The sequence below is a fragment of the Dromiciops gliroides genome, chromosome 2 (assembly GCF_019393635.1).
Source record: "Dromiciops gliroides isolate mDroGli1 chromosome 2, mDroGli1.pri, whole genome shotgun sequence".
Classification (NCBI taxonomy): domain Eukaryota; kingdom Metazoa; phylum Chordata; class Mammalia; order Microbiotheria; family Microbiotheriidae; genus Dromiciops; species Dromiciops gliroides.
Window position 1 is genome coordinate 467171018 of NC_057862.1, and position 24566 is coordinate 467195583.

At 42.4% G+C, this 24566-nt stretch overlaps 1 protein-coding gene and 1 long non-coding RNA gene across 4 annotated transcripts in view; one reads left to right on the plus strand and one right to left on the minus strand.

Annotated features, from left to right (window-relative positions):
* LOC122742759 overlaps positions 1 to 15080 on the plus strand; it is a 75226-nt gene extending 60146 nt beyond the window's left edge. The window contains exon 4 of the long non-coding RNA XR_006354954.1: positions 15016 to 15080. This is a non-coding gene — a long non-coding RNA (uncharacterized LOC122742759). The remainder of the gene's footprint in view (positions 1 to 15015) is intronic.
* The window catches only part of SCARA3 (scavenger receptor class A member 3), a 65775-nt gene extending 42030 nt beyond the window's left edge, over positions 1 to 23745 (minus strand). For 2 of the 3 annotated variants that reach the window (XM_043987233.1, XM_043987231.1), the window contains exon 1: positions 23289 to 23712. In XM_043987233.1, coding sequence (XP_043843168.1) covers positions 23289 to 23295 — 7 coding nt within the window. In that variant the 5' untranslated portion in view covers positions 23296 to 23712. Of the gene's footprint in view, positions 1 to 23288 lie in introns of all 3 variants that reach the window. The other variant, XM_043987232.1, reaches the window with a different exon arrangement.
* Positions 23746 to 24566: the final 821 nt, after the last annotated feature.

The window sequence follows — 24566 nt, forward strand, 5'->3', positions numbered from 1 at the left end:
ATTAGAGATAGGCATATGTGTACACATACATATATGTATACATACACATATACACACATATGTATATATACAGGGGTGGCTAGGTGCTATAGTGGATAGAACGCTGGATTTGGAATCAGGAAGACTTATCTTCCTGAGTTCAAATCTGGCCTCAGACACTAGGTGTGTGACCCTCCGTAAGTCACTTAACCCTGTTTATCTCAGTCTCTTCATCTGTAAAATGAGCTTGAGAAAGAAATTGCAAACCACTCTAGTATCTATGTCAAGAAAACCCCAAATGGAGTCACGAAGAGTCAGACACGACTGAAAATGACTGAACAACAACAAAAATGCACATATATAAAACCCCAACACATTATGGCATATGTACACTTATACATGTGCATATGTACACATATATGTATGTGTGCATATGGGTAACATTCACACATGTATGTCCCACATGCAATTCTCTGGGAACATGTTGTATCCCGCTAGTAGAATGTATGCTTCTTGAGGGCAGGAACTGTCTCACTTTTATATTTGTATTCCCAACACCTAGCACAGTACCTGGGATGTTGTAGGTGCTTAATACATGTCTGTCGATCGATTGATTGGTTGGTTGATTTTAGGCAAATCACTTTATCTCTGTGGGCTTCAGTTCCTTCACCTGTAGATGAAGGGGTTGTAAGGGAAAACTTAGCAAAAAACTAAACCAACACAAACCAAGTTGGGCTATCCAACAGTGAGATGGGATGCCTCAGGAGCCTTCTTTTCACTCAAGGTCTTCAAATACAGACTGGGTGCCCACTGGTCAGGTGTGTTGCAGAAGGACCTTTTTCAGATGTGGGTTGGACTAGGTGGCTGCTTCGCCAGCCCTAATATTCTGGGATTTTGTGGGCTGGTGATCTTTAAATTCCCTTCCAGCTCTGAGTTTATGATTTTATGGCTCTGCCCAAAGTCTCCCCTGTGGGTTTTCAATTACCACCACATCGTACAAGAATTCATGCTCGGGGGGTCATGGGATGGAGAAGTGCTTATGGGGGAATGGGATTGTGCCAGTCTTGCACAGCTCACAGACTCAAAAGACTTTCATGGACATGAAAAGTCTTTTGAGAAATGTGAACTGTACAAGCTGCAACCTGATAGGTCCAATGGAGTGATGATTTCATCGATTCTGACCTTGTCATGTCCTCCCATGAGGTCACCAGGGGAGGTTTGCCCATCATACTGGAGACCTTTTTCCCACAATCTTGGTAGAGACAACAAGGAGCATGGAGACTGTCCGTGCATTCCTCACCCTGTTCTTATGTCCAGTCCATATCTTTTTTGGGGGGGTGGGGCAATGAGGGTTAAATGACTTGCCCAGGATCACACAGTTAGTAAGTGTCAAGTGTCTGAGGCTGGACTTGAACTCAAGTCCTCCCAAATCCAGGGTCAGTGCTTTATCCACTCTGCCACCTAGCTGCCCCAGTCCATATCTTTTTTTTTTTTTTAAGTGAGGCAATTGGGGTTAAATGACTTGACCAGGGTCACACAGCTAGTAAGTATTAAATGTCTGAGGCCGGATTTAAACTCAGGTACTCCTGACTCCAGGACCGGTACTCTATCCACTGCACCACCTAGCTGCCCCTAGTCTATATCTTTTAATGCTATCATTTAAAATAATGACCTTCTTTACTACTACTTTGTATTTCCTGGTTTGCAAGATGTTGTCACTTGCTCATATCCATCCATCAGGCTCCTCTCCATTGTGCCTTGAATGATTCCCAGAATAACAGTGCTTTGGGGCTTTAATCCTTAATATGTTCCCCAAGAAACAAAGATCCAAGTCATAATGCCCTGCTATCCCAGGGACTCTTTTTTTCTCCCGTCCTTCTCACCCCCTAAAAAGTATTACTCTCCTGCAGGAATGATTGGGGACCACTTGTGAGGTAAGTTAGAGTAGGCCTTCCTTTGGCATATTGTTTGGACTCTAGGGCCACCAAGGTCCCTTTTAACCCCAAATCTGTGATTCTGTGAATACATTGCATTTTCATCTGGTTAAGTCAGAGCGAGCTGGACTGTGCATAAACAACTCTTTTTTTTTAAATGTATTCATTTATTTTTTTGGCAGGGTAATGAGGGTTAAGTGACTTGCCCAAGGTCACACAGCTAGTAAGTGTCAAGTGTCTGAGGCCAGATTTGAACTTGGGTTCTCCTGAATCCAGGGCTAGTGATTTATCCACTGCACCACCTAGTTGCCCCCACAAACAACTCTTAAAATGAACATCCCTAATGTGCTTGGTGGGAGTATTTGAATATTTGTTTGTTGGGAGGTTTAAATTATTTCCAAACAAAATATACCCACCAAAACCCAGAACTTTAAAAGATGAACATCCCTGAATATGTTTGTGGGACAGGTATGCATATGTATAAGATGAGTAGGTAGAAGGGCCAGAGGGTTAGGGCAGGCAGAAAGGAAAGCTGCTACTTTTAATGTTTTTTATTTTATTTTTTAGGCAATTGGGGTTAAGTGACTTGCCCAGGGTCACACAGCTAGTTAAGTGTTAAGTGTCTGAGGTCAGATTTGAACTCAGGTCCTCCTGAATCCAGGGCTGGTGCTCTATCTACTGCGCCACCTAGCTGCCCCAAGCTGCTACTTTTAAATAGCTACTTAACACCATTCACTAAGGTCTTCCTAGGATGCCTCATCCTGCCATAAAGGTGAACACGGAACCTTAAGAAGCTGAAAGGTTTGGAAATGGAGCATAAGCCCTGTAGGTTGGGGCAAGTCACAAAGGTTTCCCCTCTTCTCCTTATGATGGACAGGAGGCTGGTGGTCTTGGGGTCAGACTGCCTAAGTCCAGAGAGGCTCCTTATATGGGTTGTCTGGTGATTGGGGGGGAGGGCGGTGACAGGTAGCAGGGGGAGAAGAGAAACTCTGATTGTCTAGGAAAGCATAGAGAGCCAAGGCATCTAGGTGGTACAGTGGATAAAGCTCCAGGCCTGGAGTCAGGAAGATCTCAGTTCAAATCCAGATTTGGACAGTTACTGGCTCTGTGACTCTGAGCAAATCACTTAACCTCTGTTTGCCTTAGTCTCCTCGTCTGTAAAATGGTATAATAATAGCACCTTTCCAAGTTTGTTGTGAGGCTTAAATGAAATAATAATTTTAAAGTGCCTGGCACATAGTGAGTGCTATATAAATGTTAGCTACTGCTGCTGCAGCTGCTGCTACTACTACTCCCACTATTACTACTACTACTACAACTACTATTATTATTATTATCTGGGTTGGTGGAATGAGTGCCCCACATTTCTACAATGATAATAATAATGGATGGCATTTCTATAGGGCTCCCCATTTTCCACATTTCATACATTATCTCATTTGATTCTCAGAGTAATCCTGGGAGTCAGGTGCTATTGTTACCCTCATTTGAGAGATGAAGAAACTGAGGCTCAGAAAAGTTAGGTGACTTGCCTAGGGTCACCCAGCTAGTGAATGATCTGAATCCAAATTTTCTGACTCTAAGTCTGGCACCCTGTCCGTGATGCCGCACTGACTCTGGAGGCCATTCCGTGTGAGTTGTTGCAGGATGACCTAGTGTGCAGGTCATCCCCACCCAAGAAGCCACCCTGCCTCTTAGCATGACTTGTGGAAACACTGAAGCACTGTTCTGTATTATCTCCTCAAAAAATTCTTGGCTTTAGATGGGAATTCAATAAAGATGAGTCCATTTTGGGTCCAACTCAAGATGCCATAGTTGCTGTAGATCTAAAAGGACATTCTTATAAAGCTTTGTAAGGACCTCATCAAGTGCTATTGATCTTTCTTCTTATATGCCTGTCTCATCCATCCTCTGTTCTTGCTGTGACCACTGTATTCATGCCCTCTTCCTATCATCCTTGCATTACTGCAGCTCAATTCAATAATTAAGTTCCTACTTCATGCCAGGTTCTGTGCTAGGCACTAGGGATAAAAACACAAAAGTCAAACAGTACCTGCCCATAAGGAGCTTGCATTCTTCTGGTGGGGCATGGAGAGCAAAATGTATGCAGTTAAGCCAAAACAAAATATATGTGATGAAAATATTGCTAACCTCCCTGGCTTCCTTTAAGTCTCAGCTAAAATTCCATCTTCTACAGGAAGGCTTCCCTAGTCCCTCTTAATTTTAATACCTTCCCTTTGTTTCTGAGGCTGTATTGTGTGTGTGTGTGTGTGTGTGTGTGTGTGTGTTTGTGTTTGCAGGGCAATGAGGATTAAGTGACTTGTCCAGGGTCACACAGTAAGTGTCAAGTGTCTAAGGCCGGATCTGAACTCAGGTCCTCCTGAATCCAGGGCTGGTGCTTTATCCACTGCACCACCTAGCAGCCCCTAATGCCTCCCCTTTGATAATTATTTCCTATTTATCCTGTGTAGAATTTGCCTTGTATATATTGCTTCACACATTGTCTTCCCCACTAGATTGAAAGCTTCTTGAGGGTAGGGACTGTATTCTACTTCTTTTTCTATCCCTAGCACTTGGTACGGTGCCTGGTATATAGTAGGTATTTAATAAATGCTTATTGATTTATTGGCAGTGTGGTGAAGAACAGTATCACAAGGTCAGGGTTTAGGAAAGGTCTCCTGCAGGAAGTGGCACCGAGCTGAGTTTTTCAGAGATCTGGGCATTCCACAAAGTGGGAGTGAGAAGGGACAGTATCGCAGGAATAGGGGACAGCCAACCCAAGGACACGTCAACAGGAGATGGGATGTTAGGAATAGCAAATAGGCCAGTTGGGTAGGAATATAGAAGGTATGAGGAGGACTAATGTTTAATCAGCTTGGAAAAACAGGTAGGAGGAGCAAGATCTTGAAAGACTTTAAATGTCAAATGGAGCAATCCGTATTTTCTCCCAGAGGATAGCCTCCTAATTGTTTTTTCTAAATCTGCATATAAATATGTTGTGATTGTTATATTGCTACTAGATAGGGATAAACTCAGATGTTCTGGACTAATGGACCCTCAAAATAGGTAGGCAGGTAAAAAAGGAAAGGAACTTGGTGGGGTAGGGATACTTCTAGCTGGAGCCTGGATACCCTGAAATACCCTCTGATGTCCCAGGGGGGATATGGTCCACTGCCAGACTAATCTTCCCCAAACTCAGCTTGAGAAGTCACTTCTAGGCTGTAAAAACTGTTTTTTTTGTCTACCATATTGAATAACCCCCTCCACTGGAGTTCTCTTCTGATGCCTCCTCATGGTACAAGGGTGACTTTGAGGTCTTGGAGCCTATGCCAGCAAAACACAAATTCTGGCAGACCCAGCAATGGATTGTGTTTCTTCTGTTGTCTGAGAATCAGTTTTGCTAAGTTTGAAGAAAGTTGTCTACAGAGGGTTGCCCAGTGGGGATAGACATTTGGCCATAGAAACTCAGGACGGTCATCAACTAAGGGATATGTGTGTTTATATATATGTGTAGAAGACTATGTTCTATTTTGAAGGAGACTGCCCATCCAGAGAAAAGTATCTCTCTTTTAGTGTATGAAATCCAAATTCTTCTGCCTTTATTTTAAGCTCACCATAATCTGGCCCCATCTTATCTAACCAATTGTTATTTCCCATTATGCCCCAATATACATGCTCTGCTCTTTCCTAGTACCATGTTTCTAAACTAGACTGTGGATTGGTAAACCTTCAGGGATCTCAGGTGGGATTCTTCTCCTTTGGTGGCTATATCCCAGCTGTGTTCCTTCACTTCTGCCTTGACCTACCTTTGCCTCCGTGACAAAAATTTTAAGCTATCTCCGCTTTATAGCCTCAGTTCATCTAGGAGAGGGGTTCTTTGTTGTTGTTGTTGTTGTTGAGGCATTTGGGGTTAAGTGACTTGCCCAGGGTCACACAGATAGTGAGTGTCTGAGGCTGTATTTGAACTAAGGTCCTTCTGACTTCAGAGCAGATGCTTTTTCCACTGCACCACTTAGTTGCCCCTAGGTCAGGGGTTCTTAACCTGTGTGTGTGTGTGTGTGTGTGTGTGTGTGTGTGTGTAGTGGATTCCTTTGGCCATCTGATAAAGTCTATGGACCACTGCTTTTAATTAATTGAGGGAAATGCTAAAATTCAGTTAGAGGTTAGTGAAAACAAAGATGTAACTTTTTTATCCTATCTAAAGACTCCTACAAATTTTTCTCTGGATGGGCAGTCTCTCCTTCAAAATAGAGCATAGTCTTCTACAAATACACACACACACACACACACACACACACACACACACCTCTTAGTTGATGATTGTCCCAAGTTTCTATGGCTAACTATATCTGTCCCCAGTGGGTAACTCTCTGTGGATGAGTTTCTTCAAACTTAAACAAGGTTAAGAATACATTGTTTAAGGGCTCTTTGGGGTGGGCTACAGGAGCCAAGGAAAATAAGGGAACCAAGATGGTAGAAGAGAAGGTGAAAAAAAAGGTGAAGGAAAAGGAAGAATCAGAACTATAGTAGAGTGGATGGAGATCTGGAGCTGGAATCAAGAAGATCTGGGTTTGAATCCCACCTTGGACACTTAATAGCTGAGTAACCCTGAACAAGTCACTTCTCTGGAGCCTCAGCTTCCCCATCTGTAAAATGAAGGGGTTGGATTTGATATCCTGTCTCTAAGTCCCTTCCATTTCAAAGTCTAGTAGAAGCTTTGTGGACCAGTGACAAGTTTCCACGAAATAGTAGTTGGAAAATACTGGCCTCCTGGTTTGCTCTATGATTCCATAGATGTTCTGGATTCATCTCCTCTCTGTGTCCTTACAAATGGGGCTGTACTAACCTAGAATGTCATACCCCCCTCCCTCCCTTCCTCTTCCACAATTTAGTATTTGATTATTTTTTCTTTTTCATTTCTTCACTTTTCTTATGTGTAGTCAGTCAATTAATCAATCACCAGGCATTAATTAAGCACCTTTTATGTACTAGGCACTTCTAAGCACTGGGAATATAATGCGGGAGCAAAAACAGTCCCTGTCCTCAAGGAGCTCAAATCTAATGAGGGAAGACAATATACATAAATCAATACAAACAAGATAAACACAACACAGTTATCCCTTCCACATCTCCGGGTTAGAAACGTGGTACTCCTGTAATCTGGAAAATCTGAGTAAACATTTTTGGCTCTCTCTTTGTACCAGAGAAGAAGTTTGAATTATTATGGTATTAAAAGATAAAATATGTTGATATTATACAACATATTTTATGCATTTCTGAGTTTCTAAATTTTTTCCGTGTCATCTGTTGGCCTCCGTGTGTCATCTGTAGCTTCCACAAAACTCCCCCAAAATTTCCATTTAATTTCTTATGCCGACCCACACTGGCATCTGGTGGGGACCAGAAAAGTCCTCCTGGGAGGAGGTGACACTTGAACTGAGGGTGCCAGTCTTTTCTCCCCTAGTAGATTGTAAGCTCCATGAGGGCAGGGGTTTTCTTTTTTCCTTGCTCTTTCTTTTTCGTGTCCCTCATAAGCCCAGCAACCTTGGTTAAGGTTGCTACCTCTCCTGAGTGTCAGAATAAAGAATTATCTCCTAGGGCTGAACACTAACTAGGGCTATGCAAGAAATATTGGAGAGGCATGGCGGGGGGTGTAACTAGGCAGCATAGTGGATAAAGCACCAGTCCTGGACTCAGGAGGACCTGAGTTCAAATCTGGCCTCAGACACTTGACACTTACTAGCTGTGTGACCCTGGGCAAGTCACTTAACCCTTATTGCCCCGAGAAAAAAAAGAAAAAAATATCAGAGGGAAGGGGCAACAGCTGTTTTATTCATCACTTGTCTGGCCAGACCTCATCCCTGCCTCACAGCAGACCGAGTGGCACTCAATTAGGAGACTCCTGGCTAATGCTCCAGAACCAGAAGTGGTAAAGAAACCATTCTGTGCCCCCTTCTCATAACAGAAGGAAATTGGGAGTTACTATACAGAACTGTTCAAGAATAAAGGGCTCTATTAAGCAATTTGGAACCCTGCCCAAAAGGTTATAAAACTGTGCATACCCTTTGACTCGGCAATACCACTACTATGTCTATATCCCAAAGAGATCATGAAAAAGGGAAAATGACCCATATGTACAAAAATATTTATAGCTATTCTTTTTGAGGTGGCAGAGAATTAGAAATTGAGAGGATGACCATCAATTGGAAAATGGCTAAACAAGTTGTGGTATATGAATGTAATGGAATACTATTTTTTATTTTTATTGTGTAATTGGAAAAAAATTTAAAAAATACATTTAAAAAAGGGGCTCTATTAACCCTACATTTAATTCTAGTCTCTGCACCACATAAATAGTTCACCTATCTTGCCTCATTCTACCTCTTTCTAGAAGTCACTAGCATTTAAAAAAACCTACTCATATGAACAAGATGAGGTTGTATCATTATTCTATTGGACTAATGGAATAGTTAAAGACTCCCTAAGTCTAGAGAACACATATAGGCCAGGGTCAGGGTCAAGGAAAGAGTTTCAGGAATGAAATAAAACATTTATTTTATTTATTATTTATTAGGTCCCTCAAAAATATTTATTAAAAGAACATTTGTTTAATTTTTGGTTTTATGAGAAAACCACTGTATGACTCCATTTTAAATTGTTGTTTTTTCAAATATATTTTAAAATGTTCAGAAAAAAAGACCTGATCCCTTAAAAATTGGGAGCAAGTTTAAAGAGAAGTAGAAGTTCACAAGAATGGTTAGGGGACAATCTTTTGTGTTTGATTCAAATTGGGGATTTTACAGCTGCCTGGTTTTAAGACCAAGAAACTGAGCAGGGCAACTCATCTGGAGGAAAATGCCATCCAGATTGGAAGGAGAAGATCATTAATTTTTATATAGACCCCAAAAGTCAGCTAGGTGTCACAATGGATAGAAGTTCCTGTAGTCAGGAGGACCTGAATTCAAATGAAGCCTCAGACACTTAGTAGATATGTGACTCTGGACAAGTCACTTTCCCGGTTCCTCATCTGTTTGCCTCAGTTCCTCACCTATAAAATGATCTGGAGATGGAAATGGCAAGCCACTGCAGTATCTTTGCCAAGAAAAGCCCGATTGGGGTCATGGAGAGTTGTATATGACTGAAAAGACTCAACAACAACAAAAAAGACATGGCTCTGCTGCTTATTAGCTGTGAGATCTTAGGTTAATAATTTCGTATCAGTTTTCTCTTTAGAAAAATAAAGGACATGGGACCTGAGTTCTAATTCTGACTCTGCTACTTATAACTGGTGAAACCTCAGGCCACTTAACCTTTTCTTCTTTTGAGACAGGAATTAAAGAAAGTAAGCAAATTAGAGGGACAAATAGTATTTACTCCCCCTTAAAAATTTAAATAGTGTGAGTCCAAGAGCATCTGCTAGTAGAAATCCACTTATAAGAGTTTTTGATACTATACTGCTGAAATAGCCCTAAAATCTCAGTGATAGCCAAATTTGGAACTTATCATGTACTTTAGAAGGCTTCTAACTGTATAAAAAAGTTCAACGTGTTTTGTTTTACTTATCTCAGAGGCAGGGCTATGACTATATTAAATAGTGATTGTTGACATTTAAAGATTAGTGTGAAAGCAACCAGATAGTGCCTATGTTTGCATTTCTTTTAATACTGCTCTAAATTATGTATATTTTTTATTTTTAGTGGTTAAAGATGAATTGTTATGATTTATTTTACTTGGCAGTTTATTTTTTATAGAAAAATATAATTGGTTAGAAAAGTATAACCCATTCCTTCTTCTTCTCATTCCTAACATTCATGCCTATAGGAAGATTAGTTATGAATCACAGCAAACTGCACCTTAGATTACCCAATTATAGAGAGAGCCCCCAAGAGGAGAGAGATAGTCTCTGAAAGATTAGTCTTAAAGAATCAAATCTAGGAAATTATATTAACTGTTACAAATTTTAAAGGGCACTTTTGGAAAATCTAGTTGTCTATGTGCTTAGATCTATGGCCTCAGTGATGTATTATCCAATAGAAATAATAGTGTAGGACAGAAACAAGGGTGAGTATTCTTAGGCATCACAGATTCAGAACTGGAAGGGACTATCTAACACAATACCTTTCATTTATAGGTGAGGAAAGTAGGGTAAGGTGACTTGTCTAAGATCACACAAATCCAAGGCTCTTCTTTGTTTCTAGTCCAGAAGAACAAGATAGAGAATTTAAGTATGTCTTGGTGTTTCTCTCTGTATCTTCTAATAGTTTGGTAGTGAGATTGGTTTAGGTCTTCAAAGGCAGAAAAATAGCCTGAAGCTAGTCTCCTGCTAGCTCAGCCTTGGATAGGATCATAGATTTAGAGCTAAAAAATTCCTGGTGTTCAAATCCAGTCCTTCATTTTCCATGGGACACTCAGGACCAGGGAAGCTAAATGATTTGTTTAGAGTCTCAGAGCTTATAATAAGAGTTTGAAGCAGGTTTCATATCCAGGTCTTCCTGAGTCCAACTCTAGCCCTATCGTCTTGGTAACCAAAGCTTCTGGTCTCTCTTGGGCCATTTGCTCCCATAAGGGGCAACAAGGGGCAGAGTCAAGGAATTGTAACTGAAGTTTTCTCTTCCGTAGCTTCAAGGGACATATTTGGACGGTTATCTTTTGTCAAGTTAACAGTGCGAGTTTTCTAAATAGCTGTGTAAAAAGAAATAATGACTTTTGAGTCTATTGGTAGTCAACACTATAATTTCAGTTGGGGGACAGTTATAGTTAAGGTTAGAAAATGCTGCAATTAAGATTGCAAAATGATTTTCATTAGTCCCAGTCCACTGGTCCCAGCCCCCACTTGTAATTTCCCTCTGGACTACTGTGTGTGTGTGTGTGTGTGTGTGTGTGCACACGCATATGAGTACTTGCATACATGTACATTTCAGAGTCTATTCATCTGTCTCTCTATCCTGGTGAATCTCATCCTTCCCCTGATTCTTCTTGCTTCACTTTTCATTACACCCTGGCCTCCCTTGCTTTTCACTCAGTTTCTGACTCTAGAGCTTCCATCAGCCTGGGGATCCACACTGGCTACTCTGGACACAGATGTTTCATCCTTGCTGCCTCTACTGAAAACTTCATAACCCTTTCACATCCACTGACATCTTGCTCTTGTTCTGTTCCTTTCCCCTTTTTCATTAATTTTCATTAATTCATTTTGGGATCTTTGGTAGCTCATTTAGCCAGTTTGGTTTGCTGAAAGCTTTGCCATGTGTTAGGGCAGCTAGGTGGCTCAGGGAATAGAGTGCCACGTCCGGAATCAGGAAAAGTCATCTTACTGAGTTCAAATCTGGCCTTAGATACTTACTCGCTGTGTGACAAGTCACTTAACCCTTTTTGTCTCAATTTCCTCATCTGTAAAATGAGCTAGGGAAGGAAATGGCAAACCACTCCTGTGTCTAAGTAAACTCCAAATGGGGTCATGAAGATCTAGATACAACTGAAAATGACCGAACAACAACAAAAGGGTGAAACCTAGGCACTTCACCTCAAATTTTCTCCTCAGTAAAATGAAGAGGTTGGGATCTGAGTTCCAATCTTGACTTTGGTACTTATTACCTGTTAGACCTTACACTAGTCACTTAACCTCTTTTGACCGTCATTTCCTCATCTGTAAAAATGAGAGTGTTAAACTGTATGACCTCTCCAGATCCCTTCCTGGTCTAAATCTACAAGCCTATAAACCTAAGTTTTGAGCCTTAGTTTTTGCATTTGTAAAATGGCAATTATAATAACTCCTCCCCTTTGCCTAATAGGGTGAGGGGCCAAGTAAAATGATGAATGTGAATGGTCTTTGTAAACTGTGAAACCTCCCTATAAATAGAAGGGATGATTTTTCATGAGTCTGTCTTGTCTCCCTTTCCCTTTCTTCCTCTCCTTTATTGGCCCGAATCAATCAAAGAACAATTCCAGACAGCAGAGAGCTAATGTGAATATAACCAAGTGCTAAAAATATATGGTGTTGATAATAAGTGCTCAGAGCAGGCCCGGCCAGCCCTAAGCCATTCTTCCACCACCCAGGGCAGCTGCCTGCTTTTGGCTGAGAGCTGCCAAATTAGAGACACTCCCTAGCTTCTCTCTTAGACTCACAGATTTCTATTAAAAACAAATCGATTCTGAGTCAAAGAACAACTCTTTTTTACATAGACTCAAAGACCATCAGAGCTTCAAGGTACCCTAGAGAGCAACTAGTCCAACCCCCACATTTAACCAATGAAGAAACTGAGGCACAGAACAAAGGAAAAAGACTTGCCCAGAGTCTTACAAATAGTGAATATTGGAGATGGGGAATTGAACTCAGGGCCTCAGATCTGGTCAGGGCTCTTTACACTGTAATACTCTGCCTTTCTATTATGGTGGAGCTGGGTCTGAATCCTAGCGCTGTCACTTACTACCTGTGGGACTTTGGGCAAATCGCTCGAGCCCCCATTTCACAGATTTGTAAAAATGAAAAGGTTGGACTCTCTGGCCTCTGAGGTCCCTTCTATCCCTAAGGCTTCAATCCTACGGAAAGTGTCATTTTGCAAGGAATGTTGCCTGGCCACCTTAAGCATCTTTGCTACAGCCTCTGGTCCCTTGCAAACATCGGAGGTCTGCAGTCTGGCATTGGAGCTTTCTGAGGGAGGCCCATAGTCCTCCTAGTCATGGCATGGGGCCAGCCCATGAGGCCAGTAGCAGCATTGAGTCACCCCCACAGGAGCCTTCATGAAGTAGATTTTCCTTGGGATTGTGTCACTCTCTCTCTTGCCCCCCCTCTCAGCCCATTACTGTGCTCTAGGGAGCTGTGTTTATGACACATGGTGGGAGCCACCCCCGCAAAGAGCTGGGCGTTGGGAACCGTTTTCTTCATGCAGGGGAGAGCAGCAGGGAGTGAGGGCCAGTCACCAGCATTCATGATAGCTGAGGCTGCAGCGCTCCCATGGTCCTTTGCTCCTTTGGAGGCAGCAGCCTGGGCCATGTCCACAGAACCCCTCGATGCCTCTTCCTCTGGGACCTCTGGCCCAAAGTCCTGAAGGAATTAGGGGTCAGAGCTTTAAAATAGCAGTCTTGGCTGCGCATGCCATGTCCCTCTCCCAAAAGGGCCTCTTGGTAGCTAGTAATGGCATGCAGGCAGGAAGCCATGGAAAGAGAGTCTGACCCAGCCCTATCACTGCGGAGCAAGGCGATCTGGGGCTGTGTTTTGAGGGGGTGGAGTATGGGGAGGGAGCCTTCAGATGTGCCCAGGGCCATGCCAGCTGTGGATTTTCATGGAAAGGGATGGCCCATGTGGGCGGCCAGGGCTGGTGAGGCAGGAAAGAGGGGAACAGCAGGTTGGAAGGGACTTGCCTTGGCAGAATTGTCCTGGGCATCCTGCCCAGGAGTGGAGTGCTCGGCGATTCCTCTGTGTGTGTGTGTGTGTGTGTGTGTGTGTGTGTGTGTGTGTGTGTGTGCGCGTGCATGTGCATGTTCTCTTCAAGAACATAGACTCTCAGAACTGAAAAGGACCTTAGAGACCAACCCCCTCATTTTACTGATGAGGAATCTTATACATGTGGTTTTCCCTTCTCTTGGCCCTTTCTTAAAAAAAAAAAAATCCATAACTCTATTTGCTTTGGGGGGGAGTGGGGGATGGGGACACAGAAAAGTTCTGCCAAAAATTGTGAATCTCAGAGGATCAGCTGGGGCTTTGGTGGTGCCATTTCCAGAAAGAGCTTATAAAAATCCAGGGCTTCCTTTCAGGGAAGATCTAGCCTGGAAGGGACCCTTCTTCTTCTCCTCCCCCCTACTCAGTCATGTTGTTTTCCATGGGAAAGAAATAACAGCAACCACAAAGATCCGAGCATCTGTTTGTATGTATTCTCTAGGTCACTAGTGTCAGAAAGCAGTTCAAATATTTAGTGTCTGTAGCCTGAGAAAAGACTGTTCCGGGCTGCCACTTTTTCTGCCCCAGGTAACACTGCTGGAGGGATAAGGGCTTTAACTTAGATTTCCTGTAGAATTTGTATACAGAATGTCTCCATTTCTCCCAAGGAAAGGGATTCTTGACCTTTAAGTGTCATAGACCCCTTTGGCAGCCTGGCAAATCCTATGAACCTCTTTTTTTTGTGAGGCGATTGAGGTTAAGTGACTTGCCCAGGGTCATACAGCTAGTAAGTGTCTGAGGCTGGATTTGAACTCAGGTACTCCTGACTCCAGGGTCAGTGCTCTATCCACTGTGCCACCTAGCTGCCCCCCCTATGGACCTCTTAACAGGACAGTGTTTTTAAGTGCATAAAATAAAATGCTTAGTAATACAAAGGAAATCAATTATGGTAAAATGGCTATCAAATTAATTTTTCAAAAGTGAATGGACCCAAGCTTAAGTATCTGCATTTCAGGACTGAGGGGGTAGCAGGGTCCTATGCAGAAATACCCTTGGGGTCCTTTAAAGTTACAAAACACTGAGGGACAGTAGGAAGAGTTTTAGATTTGGAGTCAGAGGACCTGGATAAGAACCCCAGCTTTGACAGAGACCACTGCTATGCTTGAATTGATGAAACTCTGTGATCTTAACAGAGGTAAAGTGGTTGGGCAAGTCATTTAATCTCTCTGGCCTCGGTTTCCCCCTTTGTAAAACAAGAGGGTTAAATTAGGTGATCCTTAAGGTTCCTCCTTGATCTAAATATTTCAGCTCTCAAACCTATTGGTCCTAGGATCTGAGATTTAGAACCAGAAGGGACTTTAGAGGTCCTCTTAGATTTGATTAGACTTGGTTCCTTTGGTATGAGAGTGGGAAACAAGGAATAATCAATTAATTAATCAATAAGTATTTATTAAGCTCCTATCATGTTCCAAGGTGCTCACTACTGATGGATACAAAGACAAAAACCCTCCAAAAAACAAAACAATGGGTGTGATTTACAAAGAGTCAGCTTTAGGTTTGATGTCGAGAAATCTTCCCAACAATTAGAGCTAACCCAAGGTGGATTAGGTTACCTACATGGGTAATGGTTTTGTAGTTCTTCAAGAAGAGCCTGGCTGACATAAAAAAGGGAAAAAGACCTATTTGTACAAAAATATTTATAGCAGCTCTTTTTTTTTTTTGCAGTGGTGGCTAAAAATTGGAAATCAAACAGATGCCCATTTATTGGGGAATGGCTAAACAAGCTGTGGTATATGATTGTTATGGAATATTATTGTGCTAAAAGAAATGATGAGCAGGATGATTTTAGAAAAACCTGAAAAGACTTCAATGAATTGATGGAAAGTGAATTGAGCAGAACCAGGAGAACATTTTACATTGTAACAGCAATACTGTACAATGAAGAACTGTGAATGACTTAGTTCTTTTCAGAAATATGATGATCCAAGACAATCCCCAAAGGACTAATGATGAAGCATACTATCTGCCTCCAGAGAAAGAACTACTAATGTTTGAAAATAGACCGAAGCACGCTATTTTTCACTTTCTTTCTTTAATTCTTTTTTTAAAAAAATTTGAGTCTTCTTGTAAAAAGTGACTAATACGGAAATGTTTTACATGATTGCACATGTATAACCTACAATGATTGCTCACCATCTCAGGGAGGGAGGACAGAAAGTGGAGATAGAATTTGGAACTCAAAACTTTAAAAAATGTTAAAAATTGTTTTAGGAAAAAACAAAATACTATATTAAGAAAGCAGAGGCAGCTAGGTGGCACAGTGGATAGAGCACCGGCCCTGGAGTCAGGAGTACCTGAGTTCAAATCCGGCCTCAGACACTTAACACTTACTAGCTGTGTGACCCTGGGCAAGTCACTTAACCCCAATTGCCTCACTTAAAAAAAAAAAAGAAAGAAAGAAAGCAGGGGCAGCTAGGTGGCACAGTGGATAGAGCACCGGCCCTGGAGTCAGGAGTACCTGAGTTCAAATCTGGCCTCAGACACTTAAGACTTACTAGCTGTGTGACCCTGGGCAAGTCACTTAACCCCAATTGCCTGACTAAAAAAACAAAACAAAACAAAACAAAATAAACAAAAACCAAACAAACAAAGAAAGCAAAACCTGGGGGCAGCTAGGTGGTGCAGTGGATAAAGCACTGGCCTTGGATTCAGGAGGGCCTGAGTTCAAATCTAGCCTCAGACACTTGACATGTACCAGCTGTGTGACCTTGGACAAGTCACTTAACCCACATTGCTCCACAAAAATTAAAAAAAAAAGCCTGGCTGACTACTTGTTGGGGATGTCATAGTGAGAGTTCCTTTTCAGTATAAGTTGGATTAGATGGCCACAGAGGTCCCTTTCAAAAATTCTATTTTATCAACTAATTTAACTGCCTCATTTTACGGATGAGGAAACTGGAGTATAGGGAGGTTATAGACATTATTCACTAAATTAAAATAATAGCCCTATAATAAATAGTGTAAGGTCCATTATCACTATTTTCCAGATGAAGAAAGAAATTCAGGAAGGTCAAAGGATTATAGATTTATAGGAGATACCTTGGAAGCCACCTAGTCCAACTCCCTCATTTAATAGGTGAGGAAACTCACCCAGAGTCACACAGCTAATAAGGGCTTAGAATTCATGTCTTCTAACTTCAAGTCTGGGGCTCTTTCCACTATTCCACATTTTATGTAAAAACATAAGTCATCAGGGCACAGACATCCCCAGATGGTCAGTGACCCAATGCGCTCATTGCTCTGAGGAATGATAGGATCATAGACGGAGAGTGGCAAAGAACCTTAGAGACCATCTGGTCTATCCTCACTTTATAGAGGAAGTGAAGCAAGGCCTAGGATACAGCCCGGGGTCATACGAATAATAATAATAAGCATAAGAGTTGGAACTTGAACTGAGATCCTCTGACTTCAAAGCATGCCCTTTTCCAGTAGGGTTGTTTTGTCGCATATATCCCTAATGTTTTCCCAGAGAATATACTAGGAAACCGCTCACATCTGTAATCCCTGCCACTGGGTGAGGATAAGGGTTTGTTGTTCAGTTGTTTCAGTCTTGTGACTCCATTTGGGGTCTTCTTGTCAGAGATACTGGAATGGTTTGCCATTTCCTTCTCCACCTCCTTTTACAGATGAGGAAACTGAGGCAAACCAGGTTAAGTGAGTTGCCCAGGATCACATAGCTAGTAAGGTTCTGAGACCGGTTTTCAACTCATAAAGATGAGTCTTCCTGACTGCAGTACTCCATCCACTGTGCCAGCTAGATGCCCAGGATAAGGCTGGTGGAATGCTTAAATTCAGGAGTTCTGAGTTATAATAGGGCTGAAGCTGATCTGTTATCAGCATTAATGGCACTAACATGGCAAGTCTCCTGGTGCAGGGGGTCACCAGACTGTCTAAGGAGGAGAAAACTAGTCCAGGTGGGGAAAAACAGAGGAGGTTAACACTTCTGTATTGAAACTGAGAGACCACTGCATACATATCATAAATGATGAATGATAGAGGGGATGAGGGAATATAGATACGCTAATAAATTGTTGGTGGAGTTGTAAACTGGTCCAATCATTACAGAGAACAATTTTGAACTATCCCCAAAGGGCTACAAAACTGCATGCCCTTTACTAGGTCTATACCTCAAAAGGATCAAAGAAAAAGGAAAAGGACCAAGCATACAAAATGTTTAAAGTAGCTCTTTTTGTGGTGGCAATAAATTGGACATTGAGAGGATGCTCATCAATTGGGGAATGGCTGAATAACTGGCATATAATTGTCACGGAGTACTATTGTGCTGTGGGAAATGATGAGGAGGTGGTTTAAAAAAAAACAACAAAAAACATTGCAAGACCTAAATGAACTGATGCAAAGTGAAGTGAAAAGAACCCAGAGATCATTGTGCATAGTAACAATAATGCTGTAACGATCAACTGTGAAACACTTGGCTGCTCTGATCAGTACAATGACCCAAGACAATTCCAAAGGTCTCATGATGAAAAATGCTATCCATCTCCAGAGAGAGAACTGATGAACCCTGAGTGCAAATTGAAGTTTAATTTTTCCTTCCTTCCTTCCTTCCTTCTTTCCTTTATTTTATGATATGGTTAATATGGATTATTATTTACATATTGCATTATTTCACATGTATAAATCATATCTATTTGCTTGCCTTCTCAGCAGGGGGGAAGGGGTGGGAGGGAGGGAGAGAATTTGGAACTCAAAAATTAAAAAAAAAGATTGTTAAAAATAAATAATAAATTGAAAAATGTTTTTATAAAACAAACACCACCCCAAACTTTCTGTATTGATCAATATTGAGTTTGAGCTCATGAGTGGCTGCCACACTTTCAGCCTGGGTGAGATAGGCAAACCAAGTCTCAAAACCAAAAGACAAAGAAAAATTAAGAAACAGTTGAGTTAGTCTCAAGTCAAAACTGTAACTACCAAGTTTTGTGACTGGACACCAAAAGCCATATCCAGGGTAAGCTCCATGAAACTCACCCTTAATCAACTTTTTAAAACCAATTCTCTGATGACTCTGGTCATTGGAGACCTTTGGATACTTTGAGGTTGCTGCTGCCTGGAGGAGGGGGTACTGTTACTAGAAGAGGTAAAGAGTGGGGGAATGGTTGAGGAGGAGTTCACTTGAGGTACGGCTATCAGAGAAGGAAGCAGGGTACCTAGTAAATTCCTATTTTCAGTAATTCTTTTCACTAACAAGGTGCTGACTTCTATTCCTCCTTTTCATTTTCTATCTTTAAATTTGGCACCTTGGTACAAAGGCCACACTGCCCTGCCCAAGTTAAAGCTCTGTCTCCAGCTATCCATTGGATGATTGCAGAAAGAGTTCCATAGCATTTCTGATCTCTGACAGTGGTAGTGCCAAAGCCTCCCTGCCAAACTCCAAAGTTCCACTCTTAAGGAGGAGGGTCTTTATCCTCAGTGGTGGAGAGGGGTTTATTCAATGCAATTCAATTCAACAACTATTTGTTGAAGAACCTACTACATGATAGGAAAGGTAGGAATTGGGTTTGATTATGATAGTTAATGAAGCAACCTTGGCCAAGTGAGAAATATCTTAGATGTCTCTCCTGATAGAATATAAGTTCCTTGAGGGGAAAGGCTTATTCACCTCTGTGTTTGTGCCTAGTACATAGTAGGTGCTTAATAAATGCATGTTGATTGATTCTACTAAAGGTTTGAAATGTTATTTCTTGGACTTTCTTCCCCTCCCTATTGTTATTTCTGAAAAATGGTACAATAGGAAAAGTGCTAGCTTTAGAGTCAGACAAATGGCTTCCAACCCTGGCTATGATATTTATTCCTTGCGTAAGTCATTTCATTTCTTTGTTCCTCAATTTTTCCTTTCTGTAAAATGAAAGGGTCGTTGAACTAGGTGACCTCTAAGATATCTTAATAGCTTCAAATCCAGGATCTGGATTTCTTTTCTGACTTACTGCCCCTTTCCCCCAAAGGGTGAAGGATCATGGGAACTTGAAAGGACCTTAGAACAGAGATGTCAATCATGTGGCCCATGGGACATATTCCACAACACTCTTGAATGGGCCTGAACCATATTAAAATGTAATTGGGAAATATTTAACAAAATAAATCAAAAGATAATAGAAAAAGATGATGTTGGCACGTGGTTTTCTAAGTCAATACACAACCTGAAGGGATTCTTATGTATGGTTTAGTGGCCTCCATTTCTATTTGAGTTTGACACCATTCCTTTAAAACATAGACTCATCAGATCATGGTGGTACAATGTGGTCATTTAGTTCAACATTCTCATTTTTATGATGAAGAAACTGAGACCAGAGGAAGTTCGGGGACTTAAACAAGGTCATACAAACTATGACATAACTGGGATTCCAACACACTCCTCTAGCTCCAAATTCCGTGACTTTTTCCTCTAGACCCAGATGACTTAAGTTATGGGCTTCCTTTCTCCTTGGGACCTGGGCTGTAATGGCGCAACCTCAGCGGACTGGGGCTCTGTATTTAAAGGCAAAGGCCTCCATCATTCCCTACCCTATCATTTTTATCTTATGATGTTTATGCCTGGATTGTTGGCAAGACCCCATACCATCCTGACAGGATGAAGGGCCTAGTTCTACCACCATTCCAGGCTTGGTCATGTGTGGGCCCAGCAGCCAGAGGGAAGGTCCCGATCAAGGCTTAACATTCCTCCTGATTTCCTCAGGTCATAAAGAACCATCACCTTCTTACAGATTTGCCAATGACCCCTGACATTTGGGTGTCCAGGAAACTATAGAAGGGAGTCGGTTGGATGAGACCTCTCACAGCCAAGCCGTGGAAACCCCTGAGATAAAAAAACAGTTTTATTATTCATGGAGGGAAGCCACATAGAGAGAGTAATGGAAAGGTGGGATTTTGTATAGATCTGGGTTATGTATTGGGATTTATGAGGTATCTAACTCCTTCTTCCACCTCTTACTACTACTTGGCAAGTCATCAAATATCAATTTCCTCATCTGCAAAATGGGGATGATAACTTGAAGAGTTTTGGGTGGAGGGTGGCACAATCAAAGAGAGAACTATGTTTGAACCAGAAGACCTGGCACATAGCAGGTGCTTAATAAATGATTATTGATTTAACTTGATGCCTTGACCTGGGTCCATGTTTTAGACCTCAACTTATTTCCTTTCCAACTGTCCCTAGATAAATCACCTAATTTCTCTGACCTCAGTTTCTTCACCTGTAAAATGAGTGGATCAGACTAGGTGATGTCTAAGGTCTCTTCCAGCTCTAGATTAATGAGAATCTGAGAATATCTGCAAAGCCTTTTGTAAATAATAAAGACCTCTGGGTGTGCAAGATTATGATGACATGGTCTAGAACAAAGTTTCTTAAACTCTGGGTCGCAACCCCATATGGGGTCACATAACTGAATGTAGGAGTTACAAAAAAATTGGCAACAGTAAAAGGTCATGTATATTTATTTTATATACCCATGTACCCGGGGTCACGTAAAAACTGCTTGGGTAAAAAGTGGTCATGAGTGGAAAAATTTTAAGAAGCCCTGATCTAGAACACAAAGAAATGTGTCCCATAATGTAGTGGGAAGGGCTCTTGGGCCAGTTCTGTTACTAACGCCTTGTGTGACCAGGAACAAGTTACCTAGTGTCTGAATCTTTCCTTATACTTTGTCATAACACAATACTGTTCTCTTATATTGAGCTGTTCTCATTGTTGGATATATGGAAAGTGTTTTGTAAACCTTAAGTGCTATACAAATGAACAGGAATTAATAAAAACATATTTAGTGCCGGAAGTGACTTTGGAGGTCATGCAGTCCAATCTCCTTTATTTTACAGAGAAGGAAACTGAGGTCCAGAGAGATTGGCTAGTCTGAAGTCACATAGATAAGTGGCAGAGCCAGCATACACACCCACTACAAATTTACGGCTTTTTCTACTACCCTTATCTTTTAAATGAGGAGATGGGGCAGATCATACACTAAAAATAAAGGGGGGAAAGAAATGTCTCTTATCTGCATAAAATGATCCATAGCAGCTTCATTTGTGAAGAAAGGAACATATGATGGAAAGGGGGAAAAAGAAAAGGAAAGGAGAAAAGGTGGAGAAAGGAGAAAGGAAGGAAAGGAAGAAAGAAGGAAAAGAAGGAAGAGAAGAGGGAAAAGATAGGAAGAAAAGAAGGAAGAAAGGATGGAAGAAAGGAAGAAAAGAGGTAAAGAAAGGAAAAAAGAAGGAAGAAGCAAAGAAAGGAAGAAAACGGAAAAGAAGAAAGAAAGGAGCAAAAGAAGAAAGGAAGAAAGAAAAATTCTAAACCTAGAAAGAAATAGCTCATAGTAGATGTTCAACAGTGGGAAATGGCTGAACAAGTTGTGGTATATGACTATAATGGAATGTTATTGCACTGTAAGAAATTACAGATCGGAATACAAAGAAATACGTGAAGACTTACATGAAGTGATGGTGAATAAAGAAAGCAGAGCAACAATGTGCACATGATGCAAAAAATGATGAGCCACAAAAATAAACAAAAGATTAGGCAGAAGAAAAAGAGAATGAAAGGAGACAGGGAAGCAAAGAAGCCTTTCAGAAAGTTATTTTTAGCCAAGGTTAATGTATACTTATAATACATTTATTCTATATTGTTATAAATATATTTATTACATATAAATATTTTAAAATTAAGGAAAGTTGGTGGGACCAGGTGATTTCTAAGACCTCTGTGAGAGCTAAGACCCTCTGTTTCCTGTGGCTGCCAAATTCTTCTAACAAGTCTCCTCCTCTACCCAGACTTGGGAGACTGGATGCTAATTATCACTTTTGACAGACTTAAGGGACAAGAAGTAGTGGGAAGAAGAGACAGAGCAGAGGAGAGGGCCCCATTTGAATCTTGATCCCAACACCAAAAACAATCTGTAAAGTTTCTTCCAAGAAGAAATCCTTATTGATCTGGGGTGAAGGACTCAGTTCTTTGGCAGGCCATTCAGGTTGCCCTGCTTAGCTCTGGCTCTAACTACTTATTTGCAGAGAATGGTGTAGGTGAGAGGCAGAGTAGGCTCAGGCATAAGGGTCAGGGGAGCAACTACAGAGCAGGCAGGGCTAAGGAGCTTTGGAGCATCATTCTCTTTGTGGCCCCATCATGCTGTAATTCTTCATCCCAAGCAAGAGGGCAGAGGGGCTGGCCATACCTTGCAGCCAATTCCAGAGGAATCATTCCTGGGGGCAGATGGCAGAGCTGGAGCTCAGACTAGTGACAGTCAAATGCTTTGCACCATTATGGGATGGGGCAGGGGCAGGGGCAGGGGGGACCACTCTCCTTATCAAATCTCACTGCTTGCCTGCAGTTACTGATATTGGATATTAGAGCTCCTCTAGTATTCAAATGGTAATCTCTTTAAGCCTCACTTTCCTCATCTGTAAAACGAGTATGGGAGTTGGAGGGGCATGTGATGGGAAAGGATGAACTGGACTGGTCTAACATCCTGATTCTTTGGATGAGAGGAAAAGCAGAAATCTTATCAGAGAAATAACTTCCTGTGCATCTTGGATGCTGGAACTGTTTGGCCCCGGTCACTACTCTCCATCATTTCTCTGCCCCACCTTCCCATCTTCCCCTCTGTCCAACCATCTACCTACTTAAGAGCTCTTCTGTCCATCTGCCTATTTAAATGCTCTCTGCCCTACTCCCTTGCTGCTGCTGCTGTCACAGAATCAGGGATCTCCCCGTATGGTTAGAACTCAGACAGACACACCTCCCCCCGCCCCTCTCCTGCCCTGAACTTGAATGTTTCCATCCCGGGACACCAGCAGCAGCCTTTCAGACAAAGCAGCCCATTGTGTTCCCTGTCCCCAGCTTCTCCCAATGGTCAGAGGGAAGAAGGTCTCTTTTAGCAGGTCTGACCCCAAAGGGTTCTCTCTAACCCTAGGCCCCATTTTTGCCCAGAACTTACCTTTCATGTTCTCGTTGTTAGCCAGGAATCAAAGGAGGAAAGTGGTGAGAGTGGCTCTTGGGGAGCGTTAGATGCTTCTTAGAATGACCTGGGGCAGGGGGATAGCTCTTGGGGGTCCAAGACAGGATGGCAGGTGGCTCCCTATAGGACCATACAAAGCATATTAGCTGCCCCTCTGTACCTAAGAGTTACAATGAGGAAGGGATTAGCTTTCTGGACCCATCCTTATCCTCTGGACCCCTCTCTGGGCTCCCTCAAAGGCCTGGGATTTGTGGATTTTAGTTCATGCCCCAGGTTAGAATTGTACCCTGTGGTGACTCCTCCCCAACTGGCATTTGCTGCCTAGAGCCTGGAGCTGACACAGCTGTTCTTTCTAACCATCCCTCCCCACTCACCCAACAGCAAGGAGTCACCCTCTTTCCCACTAGACATCCAAACTCCAAGTGTGTGATCCAGGCTTCCCGTGCCTGCCTCTCCCTCTCCTCCCTCTCCCAGCCTCGTCACTTCTTGGGCCAGAGCCCAGATCAACTTCCTTGGTATTTTTGAAACTACCGCGGCCAGGACTTCTTTGTGTGGCTGTTTCCTCCCTCTGAACCGCCCCCCTGCCCCCCCTGTTCCCCTTCCACCTTCGACAACACCCCAGGATCTCCCCTTTGGTGGATCACGCCCACCTTGCCCCCACTGGGAGAAACTGTTGGCAAACTCCCTAGGGCGGGGCAGACTGGGATGCTTTCAGCTGACAGGCGCAGAGAAATCTGACACAAAACTCTTCTGCTTCCCCCAGCCCACTCTCCCTGGTCTCCCGACTCTCCCCTCCTCTCTAGCCCTCCTTCTATCCCCACTCCCTAGTAACTCTAATTGCTAGCAAATGTCAGGTCTCTGTGCTTGGAGGATCACAGAATCATAGGACCTCAGGGCTGGAAGGGGACTCAGAGGTCATCTAATCCAAGGTTTGTCAGGAGGAAGGAGTTTTCTTTAAGGAGGTAGTGGAATGTTTCCTGAAGCCACTGGGCCAGGAGAGAACTAGAGGTCCCATTAAAGAGAGACTAGCTTCTAGGAAAAGGGAGGATGATAGCCTCACTCCACTCTGCCTTAACAGACCTCATCTGCAGTATTGCACTGAGTTCCATCCCCATGTCACATACAGATCCTTTGGAAGAACTGGGGATGCTTAGCCTAGAGAAGAGAAGAGTCTGGAGGATGTATTCACATATTTGGAGGGCTATTGCACGGAGGAGGGATTAGATTTGTTCTGTCTGGCCCCAGAGTGAAGAACCA